The sequence below is a fragment of the Rhagoletis pomonella genome, unplaced genomic scaffold (assembly GCF_013731165.1).
Source record: "Rhagoletis pomonella isolate Grant_MI unplaced genomic scaffold, Rhpom_1.0 Rhpom_scaffold_00004, whole genome shotgun sequence".
Lineage (NCBI taxonomy): Eukaryota > Metazoa > Arthropoda > Insecta > Diptera > Tephritidae > Rhagoletis > Rhagoletis pomonella.
The window spans coordinates 10914017-10927774 of record NW_023458558.1 but is presented as its reverse complement, the minus strand read 5'-3'; the positions used below and the strand labels follow the sequence as shown (position 1 = coordinate 10927774).

At 36.4% G+C, this 13758-nt stretch overlaps 1 protein-coding gene across 1 annotated transcript in view; it reads right to left on the bottom strand.

Moving 5' to 3' along the window:
• Positions 1-12599, bottom strand: part of LOC118738086 — a 121757-nt gene extending 109158 nt beyond the window's left edge. Inside the window, exons 1-4 of the mRNA XM_036469006.1 lie at positions 12556-12599; positions 12224-12477; positions 11414-12163; positions 10779-11325 (exon numbers count right to left, since the gene is read on the bottom strand). Of these exons, the coding sequence (XP_036324899.1) occupies positions 10779-11325; positions 11414-12163; positions 12224-12477; positions 12556-12599 (1595 nt within the window). The remainder of the gene's footprint in view (positions 1-10778; positions 11326-11413; positions 12164-12223; positions 12478-12555) is intronic.
• Between the last annotated feature and the right edge of the window lie 1159 nt (positions 12600-13758).

Below are 13758 nucleotides of genomic sequence, written 5' to 3'. Positions count from 1 at the left end.
GATCTGTTCAATTTGTTTGGCTCGTTTGCTGGTCGCTTGGATTTAGGCGCTGTCCACTGGTGCTGTCGTTTGTCCACTGGTGACACTCTGCCACCTTTGTTGGGCTGTGATCTTCAGGTGGTGTACTCGCAAATTTTTTCTACCTTGCATGTTTTTTTTTGTTCTGGCTACCTTCTTGTTTGTTTGCCTTTGCGCTTAATCCAGTCCAATCCCAATCCCAACCAATCCAATCCAATTCAATTCAATGTCGCCTTTTGATGGTAAAAGCGATTATATTTTTGTCGTGCAAATCTGAAAAAAGGCATCCAAATGCAATTTAGCAAATCATTTTTTTTTCGCTTCGCTTCTTCGCAACTAACGAGGTGTTGAGTCTGGCTTATAACTTCGCATTTGATTTCGCCATTGTAGCTGTTTTAGAGCAGCACGAAATTTTGAGGCATCATTAATGTTGACAACTGCAGCACAACAGCCCTGGCACTTGGGAGCTTTCACACTTGCCTTGGCAGCACTCGCATCTTAGCTACAGCCTTCGCGGCAGTCCATCCACTTTGTTTAGTGCAACCGTGCGTTCACCGCCGCTCACGCACCACATTTGGGTGTGTGGATCGGCTTGTCTGTTTACTTGTCTGTCTTTGTCTCTCTGTCAGCCGGGTACGGCTTATGGAGCGTGCGTGGACACAAAATTTTCATGTTCCTGTCACTTTATGGACTTCTAATCGGCGTTTTTATCAAAAAGCTCGCACCGCTACAAAATCGTCAGTCAACCCGAAAACTCAAACACCTCTCTTTACCCACCTTTCTGCGCTCGCAGCCCAACATGTGGTCTATGGCATTCGTCCACCAAAAAGGTGTTAAACAGATTAAGATATTTCAGATTTGCTCCCCGCCCCTCAAGCCCCTTGTTCGTCTTGTGTGCCGGGGCTACGACTTTAGCTGCTATGCTGCCTGATGTGGTGTCTGTCTGCGCGCGTCTGTCCGTTTATTTAGCACCTTCGTTTTTGAGGTGACAATAAGTGAATTCCAAAAGGGATTCATGCCAACATCCCGGCCAGCTACATAGACCTACACACACACAGACAAGCGCACACGCTCGCTCACATATCGTTCTGCCCTTTTGGGGGCGCATTCCACACTCGGATTTTGCGGTGTGTTTGCACATTTGCTTGGCTATTGATTTTGTGCGCATTTCTTTGTTGTTCTTTTTGTTTTTTTTTTGTTTGTATTGCTAACTTGTATCTACAAAGTGTTGTTTATCTCACACTGATAGAGTCTTCTGCTTCACTTTTGATGTGCGAATTTGTTATTTAGCACGAAAACAAGCAATTGTCTTTTCTTAGCCAATTCAAGTCGATTGTTTGGAGTTCATTTCTGTTTACGTTTTTCCCCTCGCACAGGAGTGGATATTACCTTTTGGGTATTTATTTGTGCAGTTGACTTAGTTGTTGTAGCTGTTTTTTTTACTCCTTTTTCTTTCTTATTTTCCCGCGACCGTAGATGTAAAAGGTGTAAATTGCTTAGACGTCTTCAGCATAAATTTGCCTCTAAATATGGTTGCTGCTCCGCATTTTTTGCAAAGTATTTCTGGTATATGGCTGTTTTGGTATATTTGTAGATTTTCACTTTTGCTTTTCTCTGAGTGTCTTGCAAATTGCCTCTGTTTTTATTTATAAACGGTTTCCTGCGATTGGGGTTAGAGCTGCATTGGAATTGATTGTGAATGGTCTCCATTGAGCCCTTTTAGTTTAAGATTTTATAGAAAATTTCTATTATAAATTCCTAACTGGATCTTTTTGAAGTGAAACTTCTTTAGCGGCGGTTGGTTGGTTGGGAGTAAATTGGCAAATTCAAAGGAAATTGCACACGGAAATTGTTGGAACGGAAACAGGTGCTTCTTAAATGTAGGCACATGGTATTATTTTAACAAAAACGTGCTAATAAAAGTTTAAAAAACAAGACTTTGATAAGGACGAAAACAAAAATGAAAGTAAAGTTGAGTACGTACGTAGATGAAGAAAAGGATAAGGGAAAGGACTTCACTTATGTATTTATAAGGGCAAAGATAAAGGGGAATATGTAGATGAAGAAAATAATAAACATAAAGCTAAAAATAAAGGTAAATATTAAGAAAATGATGAGTATGAGGATACCGATAAAAGTAAAGATGAAGACACAGGAAGAAAGATTAATACAAGTGGTAATGAGATTTTCGGGATTCTCGGGCCTAAATCAGGATTTTCAAGACCATTTCGAGATTTTCAGTACTTTTTCGAGATTTTCGAGACTATTTTGGAATCTTCGTATTATCGTTCTTGGTGTCGATATTGCATTCGATATAGTTGTCGATAATGGATTGATTTTTATCGATATAAAAAGGGATATTATAACTGATATATTTATCGATAATTTTTCGATATAATAATTGAGTTTGTTTTCGATATAATAATCGACTTTGTAATCCATATTTTTATCGACTTGTTGTCGATATTTTAATTTTTTTGCTATTGATTTTCTTATCGTCATTTTATTGATTTTTTTATCGATGTTTATATCAATTTGGTTACCGAAATTTTTTCGATTTTGTTATGGATACTTTTACCGATTTTGTTATCGTTATTTTTATCAATTATGTTATCGATAATTTTATCGATATTTTTATCGATTATGTTATCGACACTTTTATCGATATTAGAACGAAAGGAGTATAAGTAGGTATAAGATTTTATGTACTAGCCTGTCGTTTCATTAACAATTTTAAACCAATGAAATGCATACATATATAGAATGTATGTATGTACATATCGACGCCTCCAGACCACATACTACTATGCTAAGTCTGACTAACAGCCTCATTGCGTAAGTCGTAAATTAGGATAAATTTTACGACTCGACAACATCGGCATTGTCGATTGTCATAAGTAAACGAGAAAATTGTCAAAAACTATGCAGTGATGCCAAGTGAAATTTTAGGCAATGGCGTATATGAGAATTGAAGTCAGCTGTGTTTTGTGCTTAAATTTACTTGTTAGTATTTCGTGTAGGCTCATGTTAAGCCCTATGTGTCCCTCCTAATTCATGGTTAAGGAAAGATTTCTGACCACCCTTTATAATTTGAGCAAAGGTTACCTTAACCCCTTATGAATAAAATGGCTTCTAGTAGCGGCCTCGCCAGCCATCCAAGACAGAATTGGTTTTATTCACTAGTGCAAGTAAAAGAATCCAACACTATTTTTCTCTCGAATGGGGTTTTACTTGGATATCTCTTGCCCAAAGCAATCTCTGAGAGCTTTGAACATCATGGACAAGACCATAATATTTTACCGAGGTTTTGTTTGGTGGAATTCGCTAGAGACGGCCACTATATTCAACAAAGGCTGCCTTGATTGGTATAAGTGCTGCATAGCGGTGCTAATTTGGCGCTTGACGCCATGCTGAAAATAACGCCTGAGCCTCTGGGCAGGCAAATACTTGAAAAATGCGTTTTCCAAATCTTCAAGCAGTTTGTGTAGCTTGATAGTAAGGCTGGTGATGGTATCTTCTAGCATAAGCTCAGGTTACGACCTTCAGGCATTTATTTCTCAGATGCACAAGTTTATGTCACTAACAAAAGCAATGGATATACTATTCAAGAGTGTTACGTCAATAAAAAAGTTAGCCATCAACTGTGAAAGGCAAGCAGGCAGAGCCGTAGAGAAAAAATCCGGGCCCTGGGGTAAATATGTGTCGGTACCGCTACCGCTGTGGTTTACATATACATATCGACTGCTGAGTGGAAGATCGACCAATCTCGCCAGTTCGAGAACGCCCTATTTCAGAATTTTATTGAAAAGCACCCTATCTCAGAATTTGGTTGTAGAACGCCCTATCTAACTTCAAAATGCAATGAATTTGCTGATACAGGGCGTTTTTGAATCGGCAGCTGAGATAGGGCGTTTTTGAAATGAATTCCGAAATAGGACGTTCTTGAAAAGTTTTTTGAAATAGAGCGTTTTCGAGCTGGCTGCCAAGATAGGTCGATCTTCCATTCAGCAGTCGATATGTTTACACTCAGCGAATCTGGTCGAAAACTACGACATAAGGAATTGCAAGTCCTTAAGTGGTTCGCAAGATGTCAACGTTTTCCACGGGCGCTCTGTCTCCATTATCATTCTTCTTCTTCTTATTTGGCGCTATAATCGCCTAATTGATTTTGGCTTATAAACGAGTTATTTGGAGTCCTTCATCTTTCATCGAAAAATGCGAAATATTGTACTCTTTCCTCAAGGCAATCCAAAGCTAGGAAGTTGAGAAGTCCTTTGTAGTTATCTGATGCGAGGATAATTGGAACGTAGTTACTGAGAGACAGCTTAGACTTCGGAATAACTAAGTCTGAGGAGTACTACTTGAATACTTTAATTTTTAGTGAAGCTGAATCCAGCCTGACCACTGCCCACATAAATGACGTCCCCTAAAACGCCCATGCAAATATGTTGCTGAGCGTTTATTTATTTATTTTAAGCAATTAGCTAAGGGGACTTATCAATGCGAATAAATTTAAATATAAGCTGTGCGATGATGACATGCACAATGGCTATAAGATCAGTGGAGCCTCTTGTTAGCTGGCAATTTATTGGGTTTATTTTAAAACAGTCAAGAAAGTGGGCAATTAAATTAACAATAAACCGCACATAAAAAATTAAGGTGGCCATTAAAAAGACTTAAAAATAAGTATATGAATCGAAAACACACACACATACTTATATATATGTAAGTACAAATGTACATACTAAAGCAATGAAAGCGAAACCAAATACCCGACAACAGCGAAAAGAGACCAGCAATGAAAAATGTGCAACATGAAATGGGTGAGATTGAGAGATTTAACCAAACGATTTGTTGTGAAGTTGAGGAGCCGCAACAGCGATGAAGCAAATGACGTTGGCGCAGAGGTGGCAGCGATAGATCGAGCGATTGAGGGTGTAGGCAGAAACACATATGCATGTGTATACTCATGCTACATATATATGTGTGTGTGTAAGCTGAAGCCGGTGCCACGCAGCTGGCGTAGTCTCACCTTCCGGCTACGTTGCCGTAGGTGTTGCTGGAGCTGGTGCCACAGTGCCTGTGGTGGTGCTGGTGGCGTTGCGTGCAGAAAAGCAGAAAAAAAAACAATAAACAGCATGAAGGTGGAACCTATTGCGAACGTAAATTAAGTCATTAAAAAATGCTAACTTGCAACATAATCAGGCAGGCGGCAGCAGCAGGCGGCCGGCTACAGCTCATACGTGTACGAGTACGAGCATAGCATATGTATGTATGTAGGCACCACAACGTATAAACGTTTTATTGTTTTTGCAACCAATTTGCTTGCCAGACAAAAGCCAATGTTTGTCGCCCGTACACCGTTGAATTGGTGAACGCCTGCCTGTTGTTTAGCGGCCCTTGGCTTGGCACACTGTGACACACAGTCGCCTTCGTGAGACACTCACTATATCTACATATATATATATATATATACTTCACATGAAGTTTAAGTAAGTCATTAAATTTGTCGCTAGACACGTTGGCTGAGGCGCGATGTGACATTAGGCTAAGCTGTGAGTGTGATAGCGAATATGGCTAGGTATGCACATACATATGAACACATATACCTTTCTTTGTTATTATAATTGACTAGCTGGAGCGGGAGTTCACTGGCAAAAAGCAGTGGCGGTTGAAAAATGATACGGTTTTCGAGCGAAATATAGTTACGCTGATCATATTTATTTACTCCACGAAATTCGTTACAAACATGATGCAAATATCCGACAACAGACTCAGATTTCGCCCAAGCGCAGAGCATTGAACGAGCTGAATTGCAACGCGTACCTTTGAAGGGATCCACTTCCCTTTCAAAATTTGACAACTGCCTTATTTTTAAAACATACTTCTGGTTGCCTTGTAATTTGTAGTTTCAAATATTGAAGATGCCATTCTCCTTACAATTAGCTATAATTTTTTTGGCGTAGTTTCGCCAAATAAATAAATCCTCTCTTTACAAAATTTTAAGATTCCCTCACACCAAGGCGCATTAGACAGGTAATAGCACCAGATCAAAATCAGCAAGGGTTGTAAATTTTGTTGTTGGTTTTGTAATCTATATACGTAAATAAAAATTGATATTGTAGATTAAATGTAAACAAAAATTACAATTTAGAGACGGAATTCTCGAAAAAGTCAAATCAGTTGCTCTGCTGGTCACTATGGCTGAAATAAGAACTTTCTGCTTCCTAAAGTCCAAATTTTTACCAGCGGATTTTATTCTAGATACTATAATTAGAAAAGAAATTATAAATTTATGAACGCAAGGTAACTCTGGTCCCCGATCTGACAACGAAAAGTTTGTGGTTTTGGGTTCAGTTTGTGCTAGAATTTTATTATTTGAGCTGCTATGCAACTGTATACTCACAAATACCCAGTTTTTCTATGTAAAATTATAACTCAAGAAACCATCTATGTGCTTCTCGTCCAGAAAAACAACAACTTGTTCATAAGCAAAAATACCGAATAAGGTACATTAAGAGAAATATAGAACATTTGGCGTCCCGTATGAAATAAATAAATTACAGGGAAAACTGATGAAAAAAGAGGACTGCCTGTACAATACGGATGGTCACTGTAAATATAGTGCTTATCATAACTTTACGACTATAATATATTGACAAAATTTGTCTCTTGGTTCACTTCTTTTTAATTTTAATTATTTGTTTATAAAAATATAGTTTATTTTTTAAAACAAAAACCATATAGATCCAAGTTTCAATACTTGTGCAACACTTGAAAAAAAAATTTAATTAGATTTCTTAGAAATATTTTGGGTATGCAGTCTTGTAGCCCATTCAAGTTTAGTGCACATTTAAAGTGCTGAGACTTGTCAATTGTTTTTGGCTTTTTTTTGTGGAAGGTGTTACTCATTTTCTCCCTACAAATAAATCGTCGAGCGTACTTCTTATAAAAGAAAATGACTGATATCGCCAACAAAAAAAAAAATTGTCAAAAATCTACGGCAAGTTCAAGCTAATTCAAACTTGCACTTTCATATACTAAAACTGAATGGGCTACAATACTGCCTACTCAAAATATTTCTTATCTTATTAAAAAGCTCGAAATGCTTACGAAGGTTTGTTGATTTTTTTTTTTTAAATAAATAAATAACTAAGTAAATGGTCAATAGTCTTATCAATATGTAAGTGCCGTATAGTTGGGCAAAAATATTTAGCGATGCTTCACACTGAAATTTCGTGCAGGCCCAAATACTTGCTCTACTTTAGTCGCTTAACTATACTCGATTTCCTCATGTTTATTTATATAATATATGGAATTTCACCATCACTGCTTTCACTTTCTATAAATCTACATATGCCAAATTCTGCACCAAATACCTAACCATAAAAATTTAAATAATGTGCTAAATACGAATTTTTATTGATATCAAACTTTGTTTTGACTTTATGCTTAAATTTGTTTAGTTAAACGCAAGAAATCACTTAATAACTAATCCATTGTTGTGCTTACTAGGGTGTTCGATTATTCGCCCTTTTTGCAAAACCGATTTCCGAGTTATTCGAGAAACTGCGATAGGAATAAAGCTGGTTGCCGACTTTGAAATAAAGAAAAAGCGGTATAAACCGGTTATATTTTTAACAGTTTTCATACAGTGAAAATGCTATATATGGTATATTGGTATATATTGGTATAAAGTTAAGACCAATAATTACAATAAAACTTAGGAAAAAAATAGCTTCTATGTAGTTTGAGAAGAGCAAAGCAAAAGAAATTCAAAGATTTTGTTTAGATCAAAAGTAAACAAATAAAAATCAGTTAACCTTTTTAAATACTTTATTGCATATTTTCTGATTTTTTCGTATTTGAGTAGTGCTCTTGCCGCCACAGCCGAGTGCTTAGATGTGCCTACTGCTACTCGGCATGTCCATGGTTGAACTTCTGGTTCCAGCAATGTCAAACAAGTTTTTCGAATAGCCGTCGCCACTCGGCAGACAATGGCAAAGCAGCGAGTGTACTTCTCCCAAAAAAAAAGCATTTTCGTGGGTGGAGAAAAAGTGCAGATCTCTCGATTTGTGTCACAACATCAAGATGCAGAACACGAATTAGAGGAAAAGCTCAGCCAAACACGTAGAAAACGTTTAAGCGCCAAACATTAATTTATTGGAAACAAATATCATATACTGTTCAACACCAAATAACCGAGGATATACTAGATTTAAACTATTTGGAACTTTCTTAAACTGGAGAAGCCTTCGAAAACTTAGAAAAACTCAAGAGTTTTATTGAGAGGTCAAGATTTGTATGAAATGAAAAAAAAACCGGTTCGTTCGACGAAAAATATCTGATTTATTCGATATTCAACCAAACAATATTTCAAAAAAGCGCCTATAGTTACCCAAAAAAAACCGGTGGAAACCGGTTTGCAAAAACCGAGTCAATCAGCCTAGCGCTTAAACATAAAAAAACAACAGCATATTTAATTTGGGTTTGTTTAACGTTTTGTGGGGGCCAAATGACTGCTCTTATATTAGCTAACTAAAAAATAACGATACATAAAGAAAAACAACAGTAAAATAATAACTTGTAAGTGATAAAAATTACCAAAAACAGCGATTTTAACTAATTTCCAAAGCTTTGTTTGGAACGTTGTTCGTCAATCAAATGATGCCCAAATCAGTTAGAGCGACTATTTTTATTTTATTATTATACATATGTAACTATGTATGTTGGCATGTGTGTATTAGGAAACCTGTTGAGCGCTGCTTGGTTTTTAGTATATACAAGTATATATGTATGTATGTATAATATGTAGGCACATGTATTATTTTTTCCCACAATTGGCTTTGATGTGCCTAATTTGTGTGGACTCTGCTATCTTAAATATGTGAGCAAATGATTTGTAAAGACATTTATGATCATTCAAATTAGAAAGTACAGCCATCTGTTGTTGGACACGACAAATCAGTTAGTTGTACCTACAAGCAATTATCTCAAACTATCTCTCGGCTCTAGAATGCTTCATTATGACAGTGAAAAACATACGACTTACGACGTAGACGTAGTACTGAGACTTCTCGTGTGGGATATCATGTACGATGGCATCCTGCGACTAAACGCGGAACGTTTGTAGGTTTTGTAGACGATGTATCAATCGAGGTGGAGGCAAAAGCACTCAGAGGAATTGCAGACATTGCGGAAGTCTAAATAACAGAGGTCAGCAGCAAGAATAGAATAATATCGATGCGATTGTCTCGATAGAAACAACGAGTCCATAAAACCTGTCACATGAAATTAGAAGTGATGGCACAGAACGAGCGAAGTAATGCCTAACAGTGGTTCTGCGGGGGTGGATAGTAAACAGGCTTATCCTTATTTTGTTAGACCACTTGAGGTTATTGCGTTACCACAGCGTTTAAAGAAATAAAAATAAACACGATTTGACTAGACATTTGCAAAAATGCCTGACGTGAATATAAGACCATACTAACTTAAATGCAAGCAACCAAAAAAAAGTTCGCCGTACATCCCCGAGTCTAAAGTATTTTTTCAAGACAATTACAAAAAAAATGTGTGTTTTGGTCTAGCTTAGGGGTCGACTTTCTACATTTTTCGGTGACACATGCAATGTTTTTTTTTTTGCTAAATATTTCTACTGGAATAATAAAAGTTCTCCATTAACAAAAGTTAAATGATTTTTGGCTAGATTAAATTTAATTAGCTGAAGCTCTTCCTATGCAATAGGCGGTGGTAGAGGTTCGATGAAGTTATTCACAGAGTAATAGTCTCTTAGTAAATGTCGTTAATTTCTTGATTTTACAACGAACGGCGACAAGGATAATTCCAACCCTCTAAGAGCTACCGCCCGCACTGTAAGCAAAAGTTAATGCTTTCAAGGTTTTTCTTTTATCTTTTTGTGTTCACATTCAAAGCCTCTTTCAGACATTCAAAAGAAGCTTTAGTATATTTGATTAATACACAGAGAAATGACATCGTTCAACTTCATTAGCTCCGCTCCTAAAAGTTTGCGCACCTCTTCAATTTTTCCCAGGAGGAAGTGCTACAGCAATTTAGGAAATTTGGGATGTTGGTAGGTTTAAAAGAGGTGCTTCAGTTGATAGAGGAAAAAATTTGCAATCAGTTTACATTTGATTCACCAAAAGCACGTCCATCACGAGAACTGAAATCTCGAATTGTTCCTTTGTTGTTATTTTCACGATATACTGTTAAAGTAAAATACATTGCAAAATGTTAATATCGTCTAAACTATTAAAAAAACCAAAAAATTTGACATGCTTTTAAATTTTTTGCGAGCATAAGGGCTCCGAAATAGGACTCTTTAAATACTCATTTATGACTCCAAACGTTTGCTGGGTCGCGAGTTTTAGGTTTTTTTTTTTGAGTTATGACAGTACTGAAGTAAGTGAGTGATATGGACATATACTAGTTACTTTTAATTAACTTTCTATTGAAAAGCAACTTAGCAAACAAATTTATTTATCGCCACCTACAGAACTAGTTATTTATGTTTTTATGTTGACAATTTTTATTTAATACAATATCTACAAAAAACACACATACAAGACAAATAAAAAGTCCTAATAAATGCGGCAACATCTCGATGGAGATTTGCAGCAAACTACACTACAGTCACAAGGATACGGTAAACAGCATCGTCGTATTTGACTGGAAAGCAAGATATGGAATAAGTTATTGAATTAATTAGCTAAGGGCCTTGACGCAATGTAATCTAGACTTACCAAAGTTCACGTTGCTCCATATGAGCACGAAGTACATCACATATTCGTATTTCATCGTAACGACTTGGAAGCCGAGTTCGGTAGCCACCAAAACTACGGGAGCTTCGAGACATACGATTTCTTTTAGAACCATATCGTTCATTAATGTGATCTTTGCTACTCTTCGATAGTCTTTGCTTTCGCGTTTTGTTTGTTGTCCTTTGACCAAGCCTTGCTTTTATTCCAAACTCTTGATATTCACTTGAACGATTAGTTTCTTTTCCCATTGACTTCTTTCCACTCGGCATAATATCATAACCTTTGCGTACTTTTGCCCGTAGGTTTGTTATTACAGGCAAACCCTTTTTGCTAGACGCGTTTTTAGTGGTGGTGGTGGCATCGGCCTGACTGTCTAGACCTCGACGACCTTTATGACTGCCCTTACCGTCATTACCACCTATGACGTGATTATCTTTAAATCGGGAATTCCGCTCTATCTGCGTTTGGTCTTTCCTGTCCGCTTTGCCATTGGCATCCATCTTTCGACTACCTGGTTTAGCACCTACAACTAAAAAAATGCATTAGATTTTACCATGGATTTTACTAAGCTTTGAATCTTATGTTAATTATAAATCAGAAATTTGTATCCTAATAACCTGATTTAACATTGTCGTTAACGTTGCTGGTTCCATCTTCAGGACTGCCTTTTTTCAATACATTTCCCCGTTTCGTTTGAGTCCCGGTTTCAAGTTCTTCATGTTCTTCGTTATTTGTTTTAATTTTGTCCGATTTTCCTGGTTTTTCCGGCGTTTTCTTGCCTGACTTAGAATATAATTTACTTTTGTCGTAGTCACCAATCTCGTCTAATTTCTTACCTTTTTCTATACCACTTTTATCATAGCTTCTTTCCTTAGAAGCACCTTCAGGCTTTTTGCCCTTGTCTTTGGCTTGTGATGCCTCAACGTAAGGATTTTCACCATCAGCGCCATGGCTCATACCTATCTTACCCTGAACTCGTTTTCCAATCTCGCCTTCTTTTCTCTCTCCCGCGATCCGTTTGTCTTGCTTTTCACTTACGTGCCCTTCAATTTTGCTGCGTTCATCTTCTTTCATATGCCTGCCTTTTCTTCCCCGATTTTTGTTGTCATTGTCATCGCGATTTTCTTCAACCTTTCCTTTCGCTTGGCTTCTTTTCGGCTTATCATCTTCATTACCATTTTTTTCTTTTTTCGCATTTTTTCTTTTACTAAGTTTTATCCCCTCATCCCCGAAGTCATTTGAGTAAGATTTACGATATTTTCCTTTGCCTTTGTCGGTTTCATCGTAATATTCTGGGCTTTTATTGCGACCCTTTCCATTTCTATGTGATATTCGTTTGATCTCATTTTGATTCAAGCCATCTTCACCTGAAACGTTCGAAATGCATTTTGTCAGATGTCATACAATACATATATACATTAACTAACCAATTGATGATCGATGTATTCTGACATTGATGCTGTTTCCACCATCAAATATTGTATATCTTTCTCGACTCTCTTTTCGCTGATAATCTTTTATAACTTTTCGGCAAATTTTTTTGAGCAGTGAGTAGGTGTGATCATTTATCATAGAACTTACACAACACGGATGACATTGGCAATTTTGGAAATTAATGTGGTAAAAATTGTGTATTTTACTATAACATCCGTTAGAAAAACAATCCATGCAACTGCTTGTGCTATAATAAAATAAGAACTAAATAAATATTTTAAGCTGGATATAAAAAATTTCGCTATTTTAAACTCTTCTGTAATACCTGGATTGCGGAATGTTATTGCAGGCGTTTATATCGAAACCCATGCTATAGGACAGCACATTTTATGTAATCTAAAAATTTTGTTTTAATAAGCTTCTTCAAAGAATAAAATTAAGAATTTAAGAAAACATTTTTGACAACAAATCTGTCCCAATAACATAAAGTTTTTTTGAATGAATACGTTGAGCAATTTTATTTTGGGAAGGTTTATAAAGGTGATCGCGCTACACTAGTGATGAGCGGTATTTTACTACCGGTTATTTTATCACTATGATTTAAAAAAAGCTTATAGTGACTGCTACTGTTAGGCCACCGCTCATGTCGCATCCAGTATTAAACGACAGACCACGGCAGTTTCGTTTATGAACAGAAATGGAATGTTTTGTACGAATTATTTGTCTTTTTGATTCGGCTTATTATTTCAGCTTGTGCTTTCTCACCCCTCAAAGTTGTTGTTCAAAGTGTTATTTTTTTATAAAAATATAGTTTATTCTTTAACAAACCCCGTGTAAATCCGTGTTTACAACTTTGTGTAATATTAAACAAATTCAACAAACTTGCGTGCAAATTTCTAGCTTTTTAAAAATTCTAAAAATTTAACCGTAATTTTTAGCCATTTGAAACTTTTACTTTATTGGAATTCAATGGGCTATAAAACTGCATACTCAGCATCTAATTAAAAGCTCGAAATTTTTACGAAGATTTGTTGATTTTTTTTTTTTTAATTGTACACATTTTTAAGGCAGTGTGTCACTCGATTGGTACATTGTAGAGATTTGTGCATTATTATATTGGGCTATTGGTACAAAATAAAAAAATAGGAATTTGTAGTCAAAAGATTGGTACAATACAGCAATTTTCTATTGAAAAGCTCCAACAAATTCTGGCTGAGTTTCGCCTGAAAAAAAATTCACCCGAAAACTTGTAATGCGTGCGTCCATAGTAAAACCATGGAAACCAAAAGTGTAAAGTGAACCGGTTCGGAGAAAATGAAACTCATGACAGGGCTGATTATTTTTCGTGATTGGGATGAAGAAAATATTTGGGTATTCACACAATTGTGACACGATTTGCACCAAATTTCGGCAAATATCAAATCGTATGACACTGCATTTAAACTTGTATTTATACTGAATAAGCCCTGCCTGTTCGAAAGTATTATTAGGTAGAAAATCGAAAAAATTCCACAGAATTCTAGACGCT